The sequence below is a fragment of the Neoarius graeffei genome, chromosome 9 (assembly GCF_027579695.1).
Source record: "Neoarius graeffei isolate fNeoGra1 chromosome 9, fNeoGra1.pri, whole genome shotgun sequence".
Lineage (NCBI taxonomy): Eukaryota > Metazoa > Chordata > Actinopteri > Siluriformes > Ariidae > Neoarius > Neoarius graeffei.
This window is the reverse complement of record NC_083577.1, coordinates 68,256,605-68,282,545: the sequence shown is the minus strand read 5'-3', so window position 1 is coordinate 68,282,545 and position 25,941 is coordinate 68,256,605. Positions and strand designations below refer to the sequence as shown.

The window sequence follows — 25,941 nt, the reverse complement described above, 5'->3', positions numbered from 1 at the left end:
CCTACCATCTCTTTAAATTTAGGCTACCTAATTTTCTATGTTTGATCTTCACGCCACAAAATCTGAGTTGATGGAAGAGATGGTGACAGAGATCGTTCCGCCGCTGTCAGGTGCTACAACACCCGGTCCGTCACATGCAAGGGGAGGAACCAGGTGACAGCGCCGTGGCAGTGCCTAAGAAAAAGAGAGGGTCTTTGGGCAGCCTTCTTGGGAAGAGAGCAGCAGCTTCCACGCTTACTGATGAAGAAAAGCCTGAGGCAGAAATGACCACGTACCTGCAGGAAATTGTCATTGATAGATGGGAGGACCCACTGATGTGGTGGAAAAGGAACGAGAAAAGACTTCCGTTAATGGCAAGATTAGCACGTAAATATTTGTGCATATGCACCACAAGTACTCCATCAGAACGAGTGTTCAGCACCGCGGGCAGTATAGTTACCCCAATCTGCAGCTCATTAAAACCAGACAAAGTAAACATGCTAGTATTTTTGGCCAGAAACCTCGACATTTAAACATGGTGACCATTGCCTGCACTGTTAACCCATTAGGTTAAATTGCTTCGGACTGCCTGCGTTTTCTTGATTTTGATTTTTATTATTACTATCATGGGCGGCACGGTGGTGTAGTGGTTAGCGCTGTCGCCTCACAGCAAGAAGGTCCGGGTTCGAGCCCCGGGGCCGGCGAGGGCCTTTCTGTGCGGAGTTTGCATGCTCTCCCCGTGTCCGCGTGGGTTTCCTCCGGGTGCTCCGGTTTCCCCCACAGTCCAAAGACATGCAGGTTAGGTTAACTGGTGACTCTAAATTGACCGTAGGTGTGAATGTGAGTGTGAATGGTTGTCTGTGTCTATGTGTCAGCCCTGTGATGACCTGGCGACTTGTCCAGGGTGTACCCCGCCTTTCGCCCATAGTCAGCTGGGATAGGCTCCAGCTTGCCTGCAACCCTGTAGTAGAAGGATAAAGCGGCTAGAGATAATGAGATGAGATTATTACTATCATTGTTATTTATTTACTTGTTCTTGTATTAACGCAGGCTCTCTCGTTTTTTTATCGCTGTTCTTTGCTAACTGAGTCGACTTCATGAATATTTGGTAGCTTTAATTTCACTGTAAAAAGTTAATGCCCGGCTACGTTAAACTTTGTAAGCGCATTTCGTGCTGCGCACGTTCCGGTTCTCTTCATCTTGATCGTTCATCTTTAAATAAATATATGTTTACAAAATCATGTTCATGACTATTTATTTTGTAGCATTTTACAATAAAAAGTTAATGCCTAAGCCTGGTTAATGCCTAATGCCTAAATTAAATTGTGTAGGCTGCCGAAGCGCATGCTTGTGCGTTCCTGTTAGACTTGATTTGTTGTTCAGCCTACTGTATCTTTTCATGAATACCGGTTCACAGAATCACCTTCATTCTTCCATTTGGGTTGACATTATGGCTTAGAGTGGACCATTTTGTGTCTGAAAGTAGGCCTATTTACCAGATTAAAGTTATTTGACTTCTGCCGAAGTCTGCGCTTCACTGCCGTTTGATAAGGTGCAATATTTCCCGACTGTTAATAGTGGCTATTTGTTTGAACAACATGACAAATTTTACATTAAAAGTATAGTGTAGGCTAAAAAATGAAGTCAAAATTTATTATTAGTAGCATACTGTATTTGTGTAACCACATGGTATGTTCACTAGCACGTCCCTGCACCATAGCCTACGTGAACAAGCGGTAATAGGATATTACTTTATAATGATTTATATAATTATGTATTTATATATAACTATACTAAGTAACTTTAAAAACGCACAATGGAATTCAACACGATATCACTTTAGATCCATGCATATATTTGAAATTTATGATATTGTATGTAATGCACACACATCTTGAAACATCGATAAAGGACATTTATTGTCAAACTCAAGAATTAATTCACAATAAAAAAATTCAAAGTGACAGTTGGTCCATGTTCGGACCGTCATGCTGGAGATTCTGGGTCTGTGTCGTCCAGGGGTCTCGGCAGCAGTGACTGAGGGTGTCAGGAATCTGTCACGGAGGTGAGCTAGCCTGATGTGCTGATCCTGAACTGGCGTCGTGACTCGAGGCTGACCAGGGCGTGGACGATCCCTGGTGCTCCCTGTCTGTCTGTAACGCTGACTCAAACGGGAAATGGTCGAATGATGAACACCGAAGTGCCGGGCGACCTCTGTCTGTGTACTTCCGGCACGCAACATCCCGATGGCCTGTTCACGTTGATTTTGGCTTAGGCGTGGCATCTTCAATAATGACAATTTTCCCATCATTTCCCCCGGGTATTTATAGGCAAGATTGTGTGTGTACAGTGTATGCACAATTTGTTTGAAAATTAAAGCCTGTCCGTGTCATTGACTACCCGAGTCATATTGTACGTAATTGAGTACAACTCCCTTAAATTCTGATTTGAGCACAGATTTGGAACTTATTCGGGCGGAACGAAGTTATTTTTCCATTGTGATATATTTCTTTTCTTCTTGAGATAAACTCAGCACGAATTCAGCAAGTTTTATCAATGTGCGTTTTTAAAGTTACTTAGCGTATATGTTATATAATATATTTATATATTAAACAAAACTAACTAAACTAACAAAAAACTAACTTTAGGTTAAATAGGCCCAGATGATATATGCATGTTTATGACAGGAGGGGGCGTGGTATCACGATGGTGGCTCTCCATCGTGATGGATGACCACCATCGTCGATGGACGATGGCATCGTCTATCGGCACAGCCCTACTGCCAAACCCTGCCTTCTGGAAGGCACTCAGCACCTCCTCTCACCAATGTTCCTTAAAAACAGGCATGCGGCTCTGCTTTGCCCAGGCTCTTCACAGGAGACCTTCTTTGAGCATATCGGCACGATGGATCTGCTGCAAACCGCAGCAGAAAAACAAATGAGTCACAGAGCTCAGCTCAGGCTTAATAGAAATGTACTGCCCGAGTACACAAGTGAGGGCTAAACATAGATTCAAAAACTATGTTTACATCTTGAAAAGAATAAACAAGCTAAATCACGTTAAATAACTACATGAATCCAAAGGATTAATGTCTCTCTGTCAGACAGACACATCTGCTTTTTTTTTTTTTTAAACGTGCACAGGACTTCTTGTTATTAATGAGACAAACACTGTCTGTATCTTGAGAGGAATAGAGGCTTTGCACTGTCACGTGACCGCATAGCAACGGTAACTACGCTGCCATGACAGGGGGCACGCTTGTAGTGCTTCATTCAGCCGAGTTAGTTGTTATTGATCGGTATGGGAAGGTTTTGTTGCGTTTTTGGACGTGCAAATTCGTTATGAACGAAACAAAGACATCAGATTTTTTTCATTTACCAAAAGTAATTCATCATCGGGAGGGAAAATAGAGAGATTTCTAAATGTAGAAGGGAAAATGAGGGAAAAACATTTAGCGGGACTCTGTGTCGAATGGAGAGATCAAAAACCCACCTGATGGTATACTCACTTCATTTCCATGAAGGTAAGAATACAAATAATAATAATACTTTCACAACTCCAGCAAGGTGCTCATTCTTATACAGCGACGTGACCATGAGCAACAATACAAAAAGTGTGGTGCGCACACTTGGGACCCAGTCGTTATGGGAAACGCTGGATGATGATTTGAGCGCAATCAGCATGTGATGTAAGGACACAAAAGCTTTGTGAAGTATCATCATCATCACTGTCACGTTTGTTTCTAGCCATGCTTTTGGTTTCGTTTGTGTTTTGTTTTCGTAAATATATCACGCCTACTAATAAATACTCTTCCTGCACTTAAACCCGTCTACCTGACAGAATACTTGCAAAGACTCTGAAAACAGCGTTCTCATCTCATCTCATCATCTCTAGCCGCTTTATCCTGTTCTACAGGGTCACAGGCAAGCTGGAGCCTATCCCGGCTGACTACGGGCGAAAGGCGGGGTACACCCTGGACAAGTCGCCAGGTCATCACAGGGCTGACACACAGACACAGACAACCATTCACACTCACATTCACACCTACGGTCAATTTAGAGTCACCAGTTAACCTAACCTGCATGTCTTTGGACTGTGGGGGAAACCGGAGCACCCGGAGGAAACCCACGCGGACACGGGGAGAACATGCAAACTCCGCACAGAAAGGCCCTCGCCGGCCACGGGGCTCGAACCCGGACCTTCTTGCTGTGAGGCGACAGCGCTAACCACTACACCACCGTGCCGCCCAAAACAGCGTGCTGACTGCACTCAAATCAGGATCAGGTGGTTTCCATAATGACTGGGTCCCAAGCGCGTGCACAACGTGCTTTGAAGGATCCCTGAATGTAAATGCACTTTTTAAGTCTTGGTGAAAGTGGTTCTGCCGAGCCAGTGCATTGATGCTCATATTCACTTCACTGGATAAGAATGAGCACCGTGCTGTCGTTGTGATTTCTTTTAAAAAAAATTCTTACTTTTGTGGAAATGAACTGAGTATACCATCAGGATTTTGACCTCTCCGTTCAACACCAAGTCACGCTGAATGCCCCCCCCCCCCCCCCATTTTCCCTTCTACGTTTAAAAATCTCTAGCCCCCCCCCCCGATGATGAATTACTTTTGGTAAATTAAAAAAATCTGATGTCTTTGTTTTGTTCAAAACGATCTGCACATCCAAAAAGGCAGCAAAATCTTCCCATACCGATCAAGAACAACTAAAGTCCAGTGCACATGGGTGATTTTCCGTCGCGCAACTTTTTGTCGCAAGCGAAAATTCGCTTCGTGTAGGGATATTTGCGATGGCGATTTTTTTTTTTTGTTGCTTGCAAGACATTGCAGGTATGAAATGCGCTTGATATTCTGCGCCAAAAACAAATCACCAGTCGCTGACTTGTTGCAGAGATATCGCCGCATGCGTGCGTCTTTGCGATAAGGAGGCGATCACCTCCAAAGCCTAAGCCAATCCCCGCCCACGAAAGTCATGTGATTTCCACGTGACTTGCATACCTTTCCCTAAATCTCCCACGGGTTGCAGATAACGCGCACACGAGAGGGGAAACCTGCGTCCAAAAATCGCAATACGCTTGTGACGGAAAATCGCCTGTGTGCGCGGGGCTTAACTCGGCTGAATGAAGCACTACAAGCATGCCCCCCCGTCATGGCGGCGTAGTTACTGTTGCTATGGTGCAAAGCCTCTATTGGCACTGTATCAGGTAGGAACTGGCTTGAAAGAAGTCAAATGAAAATGCTTGAGTCTAATACCACACTGTAAGAGCACTGATGGGGTTTTAGCTTTTTTCTTGACGAACATCTATTTGCTCTCTAACTGGCTGCAAGTAAGACTGACGCATAATTAATCCTCATTACTCAGCTGTGAAGTTGTTTATCTAGAGAACACATGATAGCTGGTGAGGGGCGAACAGGAGGTGATACTGGGTTTCTCTGTATTTTTGTATTTCAAACTCAGTTATATTTGGGTGACAGTGAGTCATTCAGGACTGCTTGACCTCCGCTCGATGTTTTAGCTACTTTATGCCGAATGTGTTTGACAAGCTGGAGGACAAAATACACAGCTTAGATAATTAAAAACATGGGTAATAAAATACATCCATCTGAAACAAACAGATGTGAGTTTTGCTCTCTACTCTGGATTTTAGTTCGAGGTCTACATGGCTCATTTGTACATGGAGTCATCTCTGATGCAGAGAGATGTGAGCCAACACAGCAACGTAGTACTCGAGTCCGACTCGTGCCACAATTTTAAGGACTCATGACTTGACTTGGACTTGAGCACTGATGACTCGGACTCGTGCATTAACTGCATTAGGACTCGTAAATTGGAGATGAGGACTCTGATTTTTTTCTTTATTTTTTGCAACATGCCATAATAATTTGGCCTAAGATATTTACAGTGGGGCAAAAAAGTATTTAGTCAGTCACCAATTGTGCAAGTTCTCCCACTTAAAAAGATGAGAGAGGCCTGTAATTTTCATCATAGGTATACCTCAACTATGAGAGACAGAATGAGAAAAAAAAATCCAGAAAATCACATTGTCTGATTTTTAAAGAATTTATTTGCAAATTATGGTGGAAAATAAGTATTTGGTCAATAACAAAAGTTCACCTCAATACTTTGTTATATACCCTTTGTTGGCAATGACAGAGGTCAAACGTTTTCTGTAAGTCTTCACAAGGTTTTCACACACTGTTGCTGGTATTTTGGCCCATTCCTCCATGCAGATCTCCTCTAGAGCAGTGATGTTTTGGGGCTGTCGCTGGGCAACACGGACTTTCAACTCCCTCCAAAGATTTTCTATGGGGTTGAGATCTGGAGACTGGCTAGGCCACTCCAGGACCTTGAAATGCTTCTTATGAAGCCACTCCTTCGTTGCCCAGGCGGTGTGTTTGGGATCATTGTCATGCTGAAAGACCCAGCCACGTTTCATCTTCAATGCCCTTGCTGATGGAAGGAGGTTTTCACTCAAAATCTCACGATACATGGCCCCATTCATTCTTTCCTTTACACGGATCAGTCGTCCTGGTCCCTTTGCAGAAAAACAGCCCCAAAGCATGATGTTTCCACCCCCATGCTTCACAGTAGGTATGGTGTTCTTTGGATGCAACTCAGCATTCTTTCTCCTCCAAACATGACAAGTTGAGTTTTTACCAAAAAGTTCTATTTTGGTTTCATCTGACCATATGACATTCTCCCAATCCTCTTCTGGATCATCCAAATGCTCTCTAGAAAACTTCAGACGGGCCTGGACATGTACTGGCTTAAGCAGGGGGACACGTCTGGCACTGCAGGATTTGAGTCCCTGGCGGCGTAGTGTGTTACTGATGGTAGCCTTTGTTACTTTGGTCCCAGCTCTCTGCAGGTCATTCACTAGGTCCCCCCGTGTGGTTCTGGGATTTTTGCTCACCGTTCTTGTGATCATTTTGACCCCACTGGGTGAGATCTTGCGTGGAGCCCCAGATCGAGGGAGATTATCAGTGGTCTTGTATGTCTTCCATTTTCTAATAATTGCTCCCACAGTTGATTTCTTCACACCAAGCTGCTTACCTATTGCAGATTCAGTCTTCCCAGCCTGGTGCAGGTCTACAATTTTGTTTCTGGTGTCCTTTGACAGCTCTTTGGTCTTGGCCATAGTGGAGTTTGGAGTGTGACTGTTTGAGGTTGTGGACAGGTGTCTTTGATACTGATAACGAGTTCAAACAGGTGCCATTAATACAGGTAACGAGTGGAGGACAGAGGAGCCTCTTAAAGAAGAAGTTACAGGTCTGTGAGAGCCAGAAATCTTGCTTGTTTGTAGGTGACCAAATACTTATTTTACAGAGGAATTTACCAATTAATTCATCAAAAATCCTACAATGTGATTTCCTGGATTCTTTCCCCCCATTCTGCCTCTCATAGTTGAAGTGTACATATGATGAAAATTACAGGCCTCTCTCATCTTTTTAAGTGGGAGAACTTGCACAATTGATGGCTGACTAAATACTTTTTTGCCCCACTGTATATCTACATTAATTTTTGTACTAATTTTGTGCGAGTGTCACACCTGTGCGCCTTGGCTCATGCATCAGATAGACTCTCGGGCACGCTCCAGACAGCGCATACGCCAGGTGGGCTCTCGTGTGTGCCGTAAACAACTCACACCTGCACAGGATTAAGGCACAATCAGCGTGCCTATATAAAAACACACTTACTTTGCGAAGTATTGAGTTGCATTGCTGACACATTACCGAGCCTTATTTCCTTGTTTGGTGTCCCTGATTTCCTGTTTCTCGTCCTTGCGTCTGCCTCGTCTACGATAGCCTGTTTGTGCCTCGCTGACCTATTGCCGGTTTCACCGTTCTACGATTTTGCCTGCCGTTCTGGATTGTTTGCCTGTCTTCACTTGTATTAATAAACACAGCTTCTGCACTTACATCCGTCTCCCAACCATCTCTGACAGAATACTTCACACTCCCTGACAAAGAGAAGCACATTCACCTGTTCATACATCATGTTCAGGAACAAACTAATGTTAACGGCGCTAAAACAGCCACCATCAAATGGTGCGGTTGGATTCTTGTACTCGGACCAACAGTGAACTCGACTCGAAATTTTTTTTAATGACTCGGACTTGAACACTGGGGACTCGAGACTGGACTCGGACTTGAGGTTGAGTGACTCGACTACAACACTGGTGCTGTGAGATTATAGATTCAAACTTTTCATCGATTTATGGCAGCGTTTAATTATATCCGCAGGGTCGTCAACACTTGGATTGTGCCCCAAATCTCATTTTACTGCACTAAACAGTCGACTACCGTATTTTGCATGCATGCGGTTTGGGAAGCAGTCTTAAATTCTTGCTGAAAAAGTGTGAGATTAATCTGAGTTGACAGCAACATATCATGAAATGTTCTTCCACAAGCAGCCTACAATAACGGTTTTCCAATCAGGGAGCGTGAAATTTCAATGTCTTTCATCCTGGAGCTGTTTTTGAGTAATGGGCTAAATTCTGAACGTATGAATAGCGTCAGGCTGGGTTCTATCCTCGAACACTTGTTATAAAAATGTCCACCTTTTGCCTGATTAATCTGTTGTCCTCTACAACTCACCTTCTCTGGGCTCCAAAAGCTGGCACAAGGCCAAAATGAAGGCTATGCCAATTCTGTGACTGACACACACACACACACACACACACACACACACACACACACACTTACTTGAGAAGGCCAATGCTTAATAGGGGTGGGTATTGCCAAGGACCTCACGATACGATACGCATCACGATACTTGAGTCACGATACGATACGCATCACGATACTTGAGTCACGATACGATACTGCGATATATTGCGATATTCTACATAGTTCACTGAAAAATGTAAACGCATTATGCATCTTAAAATCCGAGTTGTATGTACATCAGATGATAGTGATAATTCATGGGACAAACTGAGTCAAAACAATGTAATTCTAATTATCCATGCCATTTTATTGTAACTATACAAGCGCAAGTTACAACATATTTGCAGGAACAACACACTGTCTGGAACACATTGAAAAGTGCAGTGAGCATCTTAGTCTCCCTGAGCACAATTATGAAACAAAGTGCAGTGTGGGTCAGTGTCCACACACTGAAACTGAACTGAAACCTCAGTGAATCACGTTTCTTCTGAACTTTGAGTAAATACTCAAAATAAAATGCAGTGTCTCACACACACTAAAATTGAAAATGCAAGATAAAGTGCAGCTTCTTGCCTTTGGCCTTAAATGACAAAATTAAGTTCACAGTTACAGTAAGTCACACATCACTGAAGTAGACGGGAGGACTTTGGCGCTGTCCAGTGTAGTTTGCTTCGGGTCGGGTTTCGGCGGCTCCGGCTGAGCTAATATGTCGGGGCGGTGTCGTGCTAAGTAAGTTCGCAAGTTTGTTGTGTTACCTGAATATCTAATTGGAGCGAAACAGGTTTTGCAGAGTGCGTACTCTTTGTCCAGCTCACTGTTTTTTTTCTCCTTTCCTTTGGAATCCAAAGTGCCTCCAAACATCTGCCTTAAAGTTCGGCGGCGTCTCTAGGTTTACGTTAACAGCCATGTTTGCTTGTTTTTTTTTCCCCTCACTGCAACCACCGGGAAAAAAAGAGAAGACGAAGAGTGCCTTGCAGTGAGGTAGCGGCACAGCGACACCTTGCGGAGCGGAGGTGCGGAAGTCGTACTGGATTTACAACCTGTCTGAAACATGATTTATTATTTGAAAAAATATCGATATTCAAATTTTGAGTATCGATATTGAATCGGAAGACAAAGTATCACGATATATCGCCGTATCGATAATTTTGCCCACCCCAATGCTTAAATGACTAATATATTTTCATTAGCAAAGTGTTTGTGTGTTTCGCGTCAGTAAACTATTTTCACTCATTATTCAAGACGTTTCAACAGCAAAATAGAAAGATTGGTGGTTGCATTGTTTAAAGGGGTAGAAGGAAAAAAAAAAGGAATCAAAAGACTTCTCAACTACTGAAGCAGACTCCGAGTGAAATAATTCACAGCTACAGGACCTGATGGCTATTGATTTTTTATTCCATCCATTTTTCACCTCATTGTACTGCCATGTTTGTTCTGTGATTCAGTTCTATCCTTTCAACAAGCCCACTGCTTCTATAGAGCCGCTCTGAAAGCCACAAGACAAAAAAGGAGGGGGAAAAAGTGTGTGTGAAAGACAGAGAAGAAAGAGGAGAGACACCATGGCACATGGGGAAGGAATGACAGAGAAAAGGAGCAACAGGAAGAACGCAAGAGCAAAAAAAGAAATATGACAGCTCTTATGGAGATATGAGAGAGTGCACAGAGAGAGGACAAGCATGGGGTTATGGCCTGAGGCGAGGCAGCACACAGCTCCGGGCTGGAAAGAGAGGCTGAGATGAATAGGTGAACACAGGCTGAGCAGGATGCGTGGTGTGGCTACAGAACATACCACTGTTGCATCCATGGACAGGTCTCTCGGCTATACTGTGGAGCTCATGGTACAAGGTACAGGGTGGCTCCCTATGCTTCCAGCGAAAATGCCCTGATTCCGGGATTACCCAAAACTTCAACATGACACGAAAAAGAAATATGACATGCACGTTCTCTCCTCGACGTAGCATATTTGGGGATTTTTCAGGACGTTCCAAATTGTTGTCCTGGCTATGTGGAATAGCTCTTAAATAATTCTCCCTCTTTTTCTCAACTTCAAAATTGCTTGCTTTTCTCCCATAGACATCTCTCTGGTCTTCATGCTGGTTTATCCTTTTTAACAACAAATGCAGTCCTTCATGGCGACCTCACAGCAAGAAGGTCCTGGGTTCGAGCCCAGTGGCCAACGAGGGCCTTTCTGTGTGGAGTTTGCATGTTCTCCCCGTGTCTGCAGGGATTTCCCCCACAGTCCAAAGACATGCAGATTAGGTTAAAGTGCATATCACGGGTAAATTCAGGAGCAAGATCAATGCAATTCTCCTATTTTATATTAAACTTTGGTCAAATATCTGTAACATTCTGCATTCTCTGCAATTCTTTTACCTTGCGCAATACCAGAAAAATTCAGTTGAAATCAAGCCATTTGAGGTGAATTGGTCCGCCTCTGAAAAAACTTGCCATTTGGATTTCCCAGGAAACATTGATTTTCGTGACGTCACGTGCGGGACGCCTCCCTCTGAATCCTACGTCAGCGCTGGTTTGTTTATGAGAAAACGACCTGATGGTTTTCTGCAAATTTCTTCAACGTTATCGCGTAATTATTAAAATGGTTAACAGATGTATCGTAGGAGGGTGTAGCAACACCAATCATGAGGGGATTAGTACTCATTGTTTTCCAAAAGACCGGACAATGAGAGAGAAATGGGAGCGCTTGGTCTACACAGGCTGTGCACTGAAACCGTGCAAAGCTCGCGTAGCCTGCTGGCGCTTCCGCAGGTAACGTCACAAATCTGGCTCCAGACTCCCTTGGGATTTTTCCAGACGCAGACAGATGGCCTTGTGCAAAATTACCCTTCTGGATGAGTGTGTAAAGGGACATTCTTTCATATAAAAAAAAAAAATTTGGTCCAGAATATGCACTTTAATTGATGGCTCTAAATTGACCGTAGGTGTGAATGAGAGTGTGAATGGTTGTTTGTCTCTATTGCCCCTTTTCCACCAAAGCAGTTCCAGGGCTGGTTCGGGGCCAGTGCTTAGTTTGGAACCGGGTTTTCTGTTTCCACTGACAAAGAACTGGCTCTGGGGCCAGAAAAAACGGTTCCAGGCTACCACCAACTCTCTGCTGGGCCAGAGGAAAGAACTGCTTATGTCAGCGGGGGGGCGGAGTTGTTAAGACCAACAACAATAACAAGACCGCGAAAGATCGCCATTTTTAAGCGGCGAGAAGCTGCAGCTGTACAAACGCGAAGTCATCCATTATTATTATTATTATTATTGTTGTTGTTGCTGCTGCTTCTTCCGTGTTGTTTTTGCTTCGATATTCGCGCTAAGGTTTACGCAAACGTAGCGACGTAACTGACGTATACAGCAACGTAATAACGTGGCACCGCGAGCGATGGAAAAGCAAACTGGTTCTCAGCTGGCTCGCAAGCTGAACGAGTTGTGAACCAGCACCGGCTCCGAACCAGCCCTGGAACTGATTTGGTGGAAAAGGGGTACATGTGTCAGCCCTGCAATGACCTGGCGACTCTCGCCCATAGTCAGCTGGGACAGGCTCCAGCTTGCCCGCGACCCTGCACAGGATAATCCGCTACATATAATGGATGGATGGATGCATGCAGTCCTTCACAAGTGACCCCCAGGGCTCAATCCAAGAGAAGACATTCAGAGATATTAACTCACCTCTTTAAACATTCAATCTAACGGGGCAAACCTGGGCAACAAGAAACAGCAGCAGTGACTCAAACGCAGTTTATGCTCACCGCGACAAACCTCTTAAATTATTAATCCATTTAGAAGTCTTTTTTTCAAATAAAAATGTAAGAGTCACTACTTTGTTAATGGTAAAGGAGAGACCTCTAGTAAGGAATGTGGGCATCACCAGTCTCGTCTACACTATGCCAAGATGAAAATAAAAATAAGTGCTTCACAACAGGCAACAATGGAAAGAATACTGATAATGTACATTTAAATACAATCTAAATATTTATAGTGGTGCTTGAACGGACGACCGGCCTGAACCTTTATTGATCAACTGGTAGAAGACACCAATCTGGAGAAGTATCAGTTGCCAATAGCAATGACAGACCGTGAATTATGGAGAAGTATGGTCAATGATGTCCGACTGAGGTCGCTCTGGTAGGTAGGTAGGTAGGTAGGTAGGTAGGTAGGTAGGTGCTTGAAAGTTTGTGAACCCTTTAGAATTTTCTAAATTTCTGCATAAATAGGACCTAAAACAACATCAGAAGTCCTAAAAGTAGATAAAGAAGAAACCTTTATTTGTCACATGCACACTTCAAGCACAGTGAGATTCATCCTCTGCATTTAACCCATCTGAAGCAGTGAACACACGTGCACACACACCCAAAGCAGTGGGCAGCCATACTCCAGCGCCCGGGGAGCAGTCAGGGGTTCGGTACCCTGCTCAAGGGCACCTCAGCCCAAGGCCGCCCCATGTTAACCTAACTGCATGTCTTTGGACTGTGGGGGAAACCGGAACACCCGGAGGAAACCCACGCAGACACGGGGAGAACATGCAAACTCCACACAGAAAAGCCCTCGTCAGCCGCTGGACTCGAACCCAGGACCTTCTTGCTGTGAAGCGACAGTGCTAACCACTACACCACCGTGCCGCCCACAAGAAAACCCAATTCAACAAATATTATACTGGCTCATTTATTTATTGAGAAAAACGATGGCATGTTACAAATCAGTGAGTGAACCTCTCGGATTAGCAGTTAAACTGAAGATGAAATTCGAGTCAGTGTTTTCAATCAGTGGGATGAGAATCGGGTGTGAGTGGGTGCCATGTTTTATTTAAAGAACAGGGATCTATCAAAGTCTGATCACGTGTTTGTGGAAATGCATCACTGCACTAACAATGTTTTTGTGAGGTCCTCAGAAATCTCCAATCCCTAAAAGAGTATGGACTCCACCAATCCACAGTCAGACGAACGGAGGAAATTCAAGCTCACTGTTAACCATGGCCTGAAGGTTAATTCCTGGGACCGGCGAGAAAAATGTAAGGGGAGTTGAGTGAATGAACACCACTTTCCTCTCCCTCTGCATCACGGCTGAAGTGCCCTTGAGCAAGGCACTTAACCCCCAAGTGCTCCCCGGGCACCGTAGTGTAGCCGCCCACTGCTCACTTGTGTGTGCTCACTGCTTCAGATGGGTTAAATGCAGAGGAGGAATTTTACTGTGCTCGAGTGTACATGTGACGAATACAGGCTTATTAAATTCTTAAATTTCGACCAACAGAGATCACTCCAAGACCAAGGTGTGTAAAAGTCTGAGAGGTCAAAATGAACCTAAAGTAAGCAACTAAAAGCCTCTCTCACACTGACTAATGTTCATGAGTCCACCATCAGGAGAACACTGAACAACAATGGTCTTCATGGCAGGGTTACAAGGAGTTGCAAGCTCCTGCTCTCTAAAAAGAACATTAGCAAGGCAGCAAAGATCACACAGACAAGCCAGAAGGCTGTTGGGGAAAAAATGCAGACAGATGAGACCAAAACAGACCTTTTTGGTTTAAATGAGAAGCGTTATGTTTGGAGAAAGGACCTTAAGAACCTTATCCCACCTGTGAAACATGGTGGTGGTAGCAGGCTTTCGTCTAAACGGGGGAACAGGGGCGCTGCGCCCTCTTACTCTCGGCGTGCGCCCCCTTACCGACTCCGTGAAAACATCCCAGCAACACCACGTGACAATGTGTCTGATCATCAAATACGTTATAATTGCTCCAAAAATATTCCAATCATAGTAGATACACCGCCAGACGGTGCAAAAACAATCCGAATTGGCGTTTCCCAGACTGAGGCGCCATGTTGTTTAGTTGTTTACTTGTCGCGGCTGCTCTCGCGAGATTTGACATGGGTTACATACAAGGTCAGCTGACTTGTAGAGCGAGATTTCTCGAGACTGAATGACCTTTCACCCACCGGCGCGGGAGCTTTTGACAGAAGGAGTTCGCGAGTTGTTTTTGTTGACACTTGGGCATTTAAAGATGTCATCCCGCAGCACGAAGCGGAAGAAAGCCAAAGACTGTCCGGGGCAGAAGAAGATTACTTCTTTCTTTTTCAATGTTGACAGACAATTTGTTACAATTTCCCTCTCAGATAGCCTCAGAATGTCCCATTGGAGCATTTTTCAAAGGCCTTGCATGGCGGAGGGGGACAACCGGCACCATCCCCCCCCCCGCTTCGCTCCCTCGCCATGGTGAGCGCCCTCATACTAAATTTTTCTAGAAAAAACCCTAGTGGTAGTATCACGGTTTGGGCCTGTTTTACTGCATCTGGGCCAGGACGCCTTGCCTTCACTGATGGAACAATGAATTCTGAATTATTCCGTCGAATTCTAAAGGAAAATATCAGGACATCTGTCTGCGAACTGAACCTCAAGAGAAAGTGGGTCATGCAGCAAGACAACGACCCGAAGCACACGAGCTGTTCCACGAAAGAATGGTTAAAGAAGAATAAAATGAATGTTTCGAAATGGCCAAGTCGTGATCTTAATCCAACAGAAATGCTGTGTGATCAGTTCATGTTACAAAACTAGGGTTGGTTCATTACTAAAATTTTGGGTTCATTACGGTCCTTGGCATGGTGGAACAGTAACAGTACTAGTTCGGGACCAAAACAATAAATAAATAAAATGTGCATACAAACTGATATTAATAAACATCAAAATATGTATTGTTTAAACGTATTAAATGAGTGAAAACACTGACTCCCTGCTTCTGTCTTTCTGTGGGTGACAGTTGTAGAAAGAAGGATAAGTAGGCCAAATTCTGCAAATGTCTGACTAAAGTAATTTCTACAGCCTCGCTATTCTTTCATCCATGAATTCATTCAGGAGCAGACTGCTAAGTAGGCTAAGGCGATGCCCACACTAATACATTTTAGTTTTTAAAGGTCCCATGGCATGAAATTTTCACTTTCTGAGGTTTTTTAACATTAAAATGAGTTCCTCTGACCTTCTTAAGTCACCCCAGTGGCTAGAAATTTCATAATGTGTAAACCAAACTATGCCCAACATTTGAGAATGGCGCGTCAAAACGGCGCGTTGATAAACTCTTCCCTTTACTACGTCAGCAAGGGAGATGATCCCCACGCCTCCCCCTCTGGATTCCCACCCACTGTATGGATTGCCCCGCCCAGTTGTAGTGAGGAGACCATAGAGGACACAACAACATGGCATCACCTAAGTGAGCGAAACATGGAAATTGCGCTGTACATGGATGTGACAACACAGAAAGGAGTCTGTTTTTACTGCCGACGGGAGAGCCCCCGAAGACGCAGTGGCTTAATTTTATTTACTCCAATAATACGCCGTCGAGTCTACCTAAGACGGTGTATGTTTGTCGGAAGCATTTTCCTGAGGAATGTTTCCACAACTTGGGACAGTACAGGGCAGGTTTTGCACATCAACTGTCACTGAAGCCTGGGTCCGTACCAAGCATCCCTGCCGCATCAGCCACAAACACCCAACAAGTAAGTGTATAACTGGTCGTTTTGCCGTGTTTTAAAATCGGTGCATTAGCCTAGCAATGGCTATATTAGCTGTGCAGCTAACCGCTTCCTGCAGTTAGCCAGGTAATCTGCGCTACAAAACTAAAGAGCATGCTCTGTTAAACTGAGTTTAGTCTGGAAATTGACTGTAACTTATGAGCTTATGTTTGACTATTGCTCCGCAATGCATGTCTTCTGTTGGATAAGCGATATGTTGCTGTAGTTGCTGCTTCTATCCTCTTTGGTTATGGAATGCGTGTTCAAGCCTAGGGTATTATACGTTTGTAAACTACCACTCCGAACACTCTCACTCTCTGTTCTCTGTGTCACGTTGAGTTTACGAAAGGAGTCCGAGGGAGAACGGGGTTTTGTCTTAGCAGCGTGGCTACAGGCGCTGATAGCAGCGAGTATGTGTGTGCGCAGCTTGGTCAAGCCCCTCCCCCTCCCCCATGGCCCGCCCCCACCCTCTACCCTTCCCCACCTCCTGCTTCTCATTAGCAAAACGACGCACTGGGAAAAGCGCTGAAATGGGGCTTTCTCCCAGGAGGTTATGTTTACGTGCCGAGGGTTCATTTCGAGAAAGGCTGCGGATATAACATCCGGAAGCCTCCACGAGCCCGTTTAAAGCATCAACAAACCACCATGCCATGGGACCTTTAAACAAAAATGATCTCTGTCCAGACAAGCATTTTAGCTCTGTATCAGGAATGATCTCCGTCCATACCAACACGCCTGAAAATGCATATCGCACGACCATTCAGGTACGCTTGGCATGCACGTGCCGGTGTTTGCTTTTTTCTGGGAAAGGGTCAGCGTGACAAGCCAGGGAAGGATACGTCATGACTGATCAGATCCGATCGGGACGTGAAAATGGGAGTCTGCGTCATCGCTTCCAAACATCTCTGTTGTTTTTGCTCGTCAACAGGAAAACGCTACCCCAGAGTTTTCAATCTAAAACGAGACCAGCAACGTTTCCAAAAGTCTCCGTTTACAGGGCTCGAAAAATCTGGGGCAGGATGGACACCAGGCATGAACACAGCAGAAATGATGCGCTTTAAAACTTTGAAAGATGATGACAAACTTCAGCCTTAACACTATCACAGTGGCTGTCTGCCAGCTCGCCCTGTGTAATGTTAGGTCGGCTAAACGTGCGTTACAAGTGGGCTAGTCTGTTAGCTAGATTCAGGACAAAGTTAACCATGGACAAAGTTCAGTTCCGATCATTTAGATAATCTTATTTTCAATTTATATGATCATCGCGTGCACCTTAAATTCGTAGAATTCTTTGTACAATATTGGGATGTAGTGCATCAAATGTTTCATCAGGTTTGATGTACGGTCTCCTCCCACCACACATGACTTAAGGCACCGTTTGCACAAAGGTGTAGAAGGGGACTCCGCCTCGTCACTATCACTTACCCTAAAAGCAAAAATATCACCATATCTCGCTGAGAGAGCCTTGTTTCTTGACAAGTTTCAGCAATCTAATGTCACTAGTTCGTTCAGCCGTTGCTGAATCCATAGCGTCTTCCCAAACTTGGCGAGATAACTGGCAATGGTGTGGCTGGTCACCAGTCAGAGGAAGAGCTCTTCACCAGTAGCGTTAGATATCACACCCGTGAGCTGTCGGCTTAGTCTTAAAGAGTATGCAAAAGTGCAAATTTTTAAAGGGGCATTTCAGATTATAGTGGGGAAAAAAAAGCAGTGAAATTACCAGTAACTGGAGCAATTCTTGAGGAAACACACCAACATCTCAGAGTTGAAACAGTTCTGTACAGGAATGGGGTAAAATGCCTCTAAGCCAATATGCAGGACTGACCAACAGCGACCAGAAATGTTCAGCAGGCTTGTAGTACTCGAGTCCGACTCGTGACTTGACTTGGACTTGAGCACTGATGACTCAGACTGCATTCGGACTTGTAAATTGGAGACGAGGACTCGGATTTTTTCTTTATTTTTTGTAACATGCCATAATAATTTGGCGTAAGATATTTATATCTACACTACCGTTCAAAAGTTTGGGGTCACCCAGACAATTTTGTGTTTTCCATGAAAAGTCACACTTTTATTGACCACCATAAGTTGTAAAATGAATAGAAAATATAGTCAAGACATTTTTCTGGCCATTTTGAGCATTTAATCGACCCCACAAATGTGATGCTCCAGAAACTCAATCTGCTCAAAGGAAGGTCAGTTTTATAGCTTCTCTAAAGAGCTAAACTGTTTTCAGCTGTGCTAACATGATTGTACAAGGGTTTTCTAATCATCCATTAGCCTTCTGAGGCAATGAGCAAACACATTGTACCATTAGAACACTGGAGTGAGAGTTGCTGGAAATGGGCCTCTATACACCTATGGAGATATTGCACCAAAAACCAGACATTTGCAGCTAGAATAGTCATTTACCACATTAGCAATGTATAGAGTGGATTTCTGATTAGTTTAAAGTGATCTTCATTGAAAAGAACAGTGCTTTCCTTTCAAAAATAAGGACATTTCAAAGTGACCCCAAACTTTTGAACGGTAGTGTACATTAATTTTTGTACGAGTTTCACGCGAAAGTGTCACACCTGCACGCCTTGGTTCGTGCATCAGATAGACTCTCAGGTGTGTTCCGGATAGCGCGCGCGCCAAGCGGGCTCTCGTAGGTGTGCGCCGTAAACGACTCGCACCTGCACAGGATTAAGGCGCAATCAGCGTGCCTATATAAAAACTGTGAAAACACACTCACTTTGCGAAGTATTGAGTTGCATTGCTGACACATTCCGAGCCTTATTTCCTTGTTTGGTTTCCTGATCCCTGAGTTCCTGTTTCTTGTCTTTGATTCTGCTGAGTCTACGATAGCCTGTTTGTGCCTCGCTTGACCTATTGCCGGTTTCAGCGTTTTATGGTTTTGTCTGCCGTTCTGGATTGTTTACCCTCTTCACTTGTATTAATAAACACAGCTTCTGCACTTACATCCGTCTCCCAACCATCTCTGACAGAATACTTCGCACTCCCTGATAAAGAGAAGCACATTCACCTGTTCATACGTCATGTTCAGGAACAAACTATATCAGCCACCGTCAAATGGTGCGGTTGGACTGTTGGACTTGACTCGGCTCAATCGTGGACTCGGCTCGGACTTGACTCAAAATTTTCTTTCATGACATGGACTTGAATACTGGGGACTCGAGACTGGACTCGGACTCAAGGTTTAGTGACTCGACTACAACACTGATGTTTAGTTACAGTTTTTGCTGCAGGGGTGTGTGTCTCACACCAAATACTAAAAGCAAAGGCTCACATACTTTTGCCAGTCACTGATATGTAATTTTGGATCATTGTCCTTGATAAATAAATGATCAAGCATAATATTTTTGTCTCATTTAATTTGGTTCTCTATAGTTCTAAAGGGTTCACAAACTTTCAAGCACCACTGTATATTTACATAATTTGGGAAAATATACTGTATTTGTGCTTTCCTGAAATATGTTATTAGCAGAAAAACTATATTTAGCTCAAAAGCTGATTTCTGTGGTTATTTATGTCCGTTTTCTACAACTCGAGTCCAGCAATATCTGACGGGATTTTCCAGACCACCACACATAAGAGTGATGTACACAAAAGTCACAAAGACGAGAACAAAATATTGACCCTGAGGTGGGACTAACGAGAGCCTGTTGCTGACAAAGTTTGCAATGATTTACATTCAGGTTTGCTTGATCCGTCAAATGGATTCGGGAGGGAACCACATGTTTCTGATTTCTGGATATGGTGCATGCTGAAAGAGCTCATAGAAAAAAAAAATCAATCTCTTACTCACGCAATTTGATTGAAAAATGTATTCTTAATCAATTACACAATAGAAGGCTGTTTGTATGGCCTGTTTTTATTCATGAGAGGATTTTCAGAGTGTAGCCACTCAATATTTCATCACTAATCTTTTTATCTGGCTATAGGCCTGAATTTATGGTGTTATTCTGCTGCCAAATGTTGAGAGCAAGAGTGTCATCCTTGACCAGGATCACGTTTGCTTTCATGCATAAACACGCATCAAAACTCAAATCTGTCCTGCCATTGTTTTGTTTAGTTATTGCTCAAAATCATATGAACACACTCAAAATTACATCTGAAATCTGTTACATAGTGGAACTGGGGTGATAATCATGGGCTTTGGAATAGCTCCAATTATTCTGTCCACATTCACTGGATATGAGCAATCGCATGCTCTGACTGGCTACTCTACTACTAGGATATCACCTTGTATACCGTGAGTAGAGAAAAACAAAATGGCGGAGCGCACCAAGTCAGAGATATCACTTTGTTATCAAGTATTCAAAAGAAAAAGAAATAGCTAAAAGAATATAGTGTTGCCCATCCCCACACACACACATCTCCTGTTCCACACTCCAGCCCAATCGGTGTCGGTAATGCACATTTAAGTTGGTTTGCCAACCACCAAAAAAAAAAAACCCTAAAGAAGAAAAAGAAAATGGCGCAGCGTGTTGCTGAACCAACCAAGGACGAAGTAAAAACTCTACTTGAAAACAAACAAAATCCCAAAAAATACAAAATATATGAAAGTGTTTGATGGTACGTAAGAACATGTCTTTTTTTCAAGAATTATTATTATCGCATTTTTCACAAATTGCCCGTCATTTCGCCGGTTTGTTTACATTCTAAGTGGAAATTATTTTGTTAGACATTTTGTATAAAGTTTTTATTTATAGAAATTGCAAAAAATAAAAATAACAACAACAGTGCTCTGAGAGCACAATATAACTATGCATAACTCTGGTAAAATGCGACCAACTTGAACGAAATTGCAATATGCGTATTACCGACATATAACAACGAATCCTGTCAAGTTTCATGAAATTCCTCCGAAAATTGTGAGAGGAGTTGACTTCAGAACGCGAGTACCCTTCCCGGGACGGACGGACGGACATCGCCATTACATAATCCCACTTTGGGCCTTTCGGCCAGTAGGGGATAATAAACATTGTGAGGGAAGTTGATTTCAGAAAGCAAGCACACCTTGATGAAACTGCCAAAGTACAAGTTTGTTAATAATCAAGGGCATAACTCTGGTAAAATTTGCCCAAATTAAACGAAATTTCAATATGCGGATAACTGTCATATAACAAAGCCTTTTGCCAAGTTTGGTGAAATTCCTCCACAAATTGTGAGAGGAGTTGATTTCAGAAGAACGTTCACCCTCATGAAATTGTCAAAGTACAAGTTATTTAATCAAGGGTCAAAACTCTGGGAAAATTTTCACAAACAAAATTAAATCGCACTATGCGCATTACCGTCATATAACAAGGCCTTTGGCCAAGCTTTGAGAAATTCGTCCAAAAATTGTGAGAGGAGTTGATATCAGAAGGCGAGCACACCTTCATGAAATTGTCAAAGTATAATTTTGTTAATCAAGAGCTGTAACTGGCGGCACGGTGGTGTAGTGGTTAGCGCTGTCGCCTCACAGCAAGAAGGTCCGGGTTCGAGCCCCGTGGCCGGCGAGGGCCTTTCTGTGCGGAGTTTGCATGTTCTCCCCGTGTCCGCGTGGGTTTCCTCCGGGTGCTCCGGTTTCCCCCACAGTCCAAAGACATGCAGGTTAGGTTAACTGGTGGCTCTAAATTGACCGTAGGTGTGAATGTGAGTGTGAATGGTTGTCTGTGTCTATGTGTCAGCCCTGTGATGACCTGGCGACTTGTCCAGGGTGTACCCCGCCTTTCGCCCGTAGTCAGCTGGGATAGACTCCAGCTTGCCTGCGACCCTGTAGAACAGGATAAAGCGGCTACAGATAATGAGATGAGATGAGAGCTGTAACTCTGGTAAAATGTGACCGAATTTAACGAAATAACAATACGCGTATTTTCAACATATAACAATGCCTCTTGTCAAGTTTCGTGAAATTCCTCCAAAAATTGTGAGAGGAGTTGATTTCAGAAGGTGAGCGCCCTTCCTGGGACAGATATCACTACGACATAATCCCGCTTCGGGCCTTTCGGCCAGCGGGGATAAAATTCTCCGTTTCTTAAACTCCAGTGAATACGGATAGAATAAAACAATCCTTCCACTCAATCTCGTCGTACATGGCTGAAAGCCAAATCGGCGCTACGTGTCTCATCGGCTATCGGCTCATGTACGATTCGATTTCATGGAATCACTCTTAAATATTACACTTATATCTTACAATGCATGTTGAGATTCTATCTAAACTGCTGTTTCCTAAATTCAAACATCCTGCCTGTCACTGCCTTGTATCACGCATATGCTGTCCGAGTACGAGGGACGCCTCTTTTAGCCTCAGAGCTGTTTTAAGCCTTTGCATAGTATTGTGTCCGATCAAAATAACAGTCAGTGTTCTCCACGAGCGCTTTTAAAGCGGCACACCGCCACATTATAATTCTCGCCCGCCACCCAAAAAAAAAAAAAAAAGTAACTTCATCAGTATACACCAAATAAATCGTAGAGTATTCGCTTTATTATAATTCTGTAACTATTTAACATGCAGAAGACCATTAAACGAATGCATACGGGGCTATCCCTGCGTTACACTACACCGCACCACATTACACTATACTGACACACAGGAACGTTGGAAGCTACAAGCTGCAGCTAGCCAGCAGCTAAATAACTTTGCGGGTGTTTGTAGCGTTATTGTGCAACAGTTACGCTTATCTATTGTTTTTTCTGACCATACGCAGTTACAGTAATCATATAACAGCACACACACATACATTAAGTTTTTTATTTTACGTATCTGTGATTGTGTCGATGAGAGCTGCATTTTCCAGTTGCTTCCCTGTTTGTTTACTGCAGGACTTCCAGGTTCCTGGGTCAAAGGACCCGAACTACGGAGGCCGGGCTGGCTTTGTAGTGCCAGGACTCGGGCACGCACACCAGCTCGTGCATGGATTGGAGTGGTTTCACCCAGTTAACATTAATTATGTGTATTGTAAAAAATGTATGCATTTATTGTAATTGGGTATTTTGTTTATACATGGAAGCGCATTTATTTTTCACACACAGAAAAAAACATAACGAATTCAAGGATGCGCATCAGTCTCAACTGAAATGTCAAATGAGTCTCACATTGACAGTAAAGATGATATGTACAGTAAAGCCTCGGTCACAACCGGCCGTACGTGCTCCTACGGCTGGTCTACGTGCAAAAAACGCAAGAAACGCACGGAGGGCGCGCGTGTGACGTGCTGATTTTCGAGCCATAGACTGGCCGCAGAGGTTCTTTGTCATGTCAAACAAACTCTACGGGCGCTTACGTTTTTTTCAGGTTGCAAGACAAACTTACGGCCAATGTGCGTCTTTCTCCACGAACAAAAAAAAAAACGCAGCGATTTGGGAAACGCCAAAAATCGCACGGCCAAAAAATCGTACGTCCGGTTGTGACCTAGGCTTAAGAATGTGTTAATGTTTTTGTAAAATGATTTAGCATTTCCTATCCATTTATTGGCCAGTTTCACTGTCAAAAAAGCCGTCAGCTTCAGGGGGACTTGGTCCCCCCGGCCCCCCACTGGGGTTCCGTCCCAAACCAGGGCCCCGCCCCCTCTGCCACCTTTTATTTTTGAAAAGTGGAGAACCCTGAATAGTTTATGAACTATTGTTACTGTCTACTGCACTCACGATCTGTTCAAATGCTAAATAATACCCAATGCCAACACCCCAGTGCTGAAATAAGGGCAATTAATTTAACTGCAAGATCAAATCAGATGGTGACTTTTGGCACAGAGCGAATATCCAAGGTAAACATGAAGCTTTGTACACAGTAGGAACTCACATATGGTGGCACTGGTGGAACTGGACACCCAGTTTTCAGTGAAGTTCACGTTGCACATGTTTGTGCCGCAGCAGCAGAAACGGTACGTGCCATTCTGGATCTGTGACGGCGTGTTGGTCACCACGCAACGGTCGTCATGGCAATCCTGCTGGTCACCAATGTACGTCCAGCAGCCTGTGATCAAATGTTGATGACCGTTAGTAATTAGATCTGAGCAGAAAATGTATACTACTATAACTGTCTGTTCTGAGTTAAAAAAAAAAAAAGTGTTCGTTGACCTTGTTTGACCAGGCGAATGTCACCGTCATGGGTTTTTTCCCAGAGACCGTAGCAGCGGCTGCTCTTGGTGCACAGGATGGTGTTGTTCTCCCGCGACACATGCCAATCACCAGCCACGCTCTGTTCATCAAACTGCTGGTGCTGGTCAGTAAACGCACACTCCCTCTCCTCACTCTGGGCAGCTGCAGGGAAAATGAAACCAAGGGAAAGAGAGATGAGCACAAACACCACAGATAATTTGAACGAACTCACTTTTCCTGTTGGCTGAGTAAGATGCGTTTCTTTCTGTTAAGGATAATCTGAATCAATCAGGAAAGCATTAAAGGAGAACAGAAGGCAAATTTTTTTTATCATCAAAATTCGATTTCTCTCATTTTATTAAATATCGGAATGCATTTTTGATCGCTATTTTGTCACTGCTATAGCAAGTTATGAGTGTTTGAAATATGCTCTAATATATCAGTCCATATATCACAGCGATGGCCGTAAACAAGATTCGTTGAGACCTGTGCGAGACTTCGTAGGACGGAAGTAAAACGTACAGCGGAAATCAAAGTGACCGACATCTGCCAACGTTGTCAAAAGACGCGCGCCCTCTTTCGAATGCTAACGTGATCAAGCTGGAAGTTTTGTTTGTTTTGGTAGCAATCAGGAAATTTTGAAAAAAGTAGTCAGTAATCGTCATTTAAACTCATTTTTGTGCAATATTTTGTTTGGAAAACAGTTTTCAAAATGGCGGCGCTGACACCTGGAGCCGGTTTCACTAAGATAGACTATGACTATAACTTAGACAGAGGGTATAGTCGGACTTAGCATAGATGTCTAACAAAAACTGTTGCACAAAGCAGTTAAGACTCTGACTATCTTAAGTCGTACTATGCCGCAAAGGATTGTTGGTAATTTACGACTCTTTTCAAAAACAAAAAAAAAAATGGCGGACAGCAACCGGTCAGTGCCGTTCACGCACTCAGAGAATTTAGCCATTCTTGAAGAATTTAATTCCTACAAAGGGGTTTTGTTGGGGAAATTCAATGAGGAGTGTACCAACAAAAAGAAACATGAGGTGTGGAAAAAAAAATCACCGATGCGGTGAACAGCGTTAACCCCGCTGCGGTACGAGACGTGTCAGCTGTGCAGAAGAGGTTTAAAAATATGGTGCCAGAGGCAAAAAAGGAAATATACAAGCGGAAAACGGGACCCCCAACGGGAGGAGGGAAAGCAAAGAAACTAAAAGTCACCACCGAAATGGTGATAGAGATCTACGGAGGCGAGTCGCCGTTATTATCTACATCACTCCTCCATCTGCGCGAGTCTCTTCAATTTAAGTTGCAGTCTTTCCTTTTGGAGTGACTGCAACTTAAATTGAAGAGACTCGCGCAGATGGAGGAGTGATGTAGTAGTAGTGTGTGTGTGTGTGTGTGTGTGTGTGTGTGTGTGTGTGAGAGAGAGATAAGTGATGAGTGGTGATGTAATTATATGCATAAATGAATTGATATATTTATATTATTTATAAGTAATAAAATGAATAAGCTGGCATTACACTGTTTGTTCTTTATTGAATACTTTATAGTTAGATTATAATAGCCTAAATTTGTGTATTACATACTTGCACTTCACTGCCTTAACATTTCAAGCTTTCTTGTAGTTATTGACATTGATGGCACTTATGGCTTGACTGTTTTTTTTTTTTTTTTAATTCAATTTTATTCATTTAAGAAAGT

General features: G+C 43.5%; 1 protein-coding gene across 2 annotated transcripts in view; it reads right to left on the bottom strand.

The window, feature by feature from the left end:
* The window catches only part of bmpr2b (bone morphogenetic protein receptor, type II b (serine/threonine kinase)), a 188,649-nt gene that overhangs the window by 80,699 nt on the left and 82,009 nt on the right, over positions 1–25,941 (bottom strand). For both annotated transcript variants that reach the window (XM_060930148.1, XM_060930149.1), the window contains exons 2-3: positions 24,220–24,402; positions 23,942–24,115 (exon numbers count right to left, since the gene is read on the bottom strand). In XM_060930148.1, coding sequence (XP_060786131.1) covers positions 23,942–24,115; positions 24,220–24,402 — 357 coding nt within the window. The remainder of the gene's footprint in view (positions 1–23,941; positions 24,116–24,219; positions 24,403–25,941) is intronic.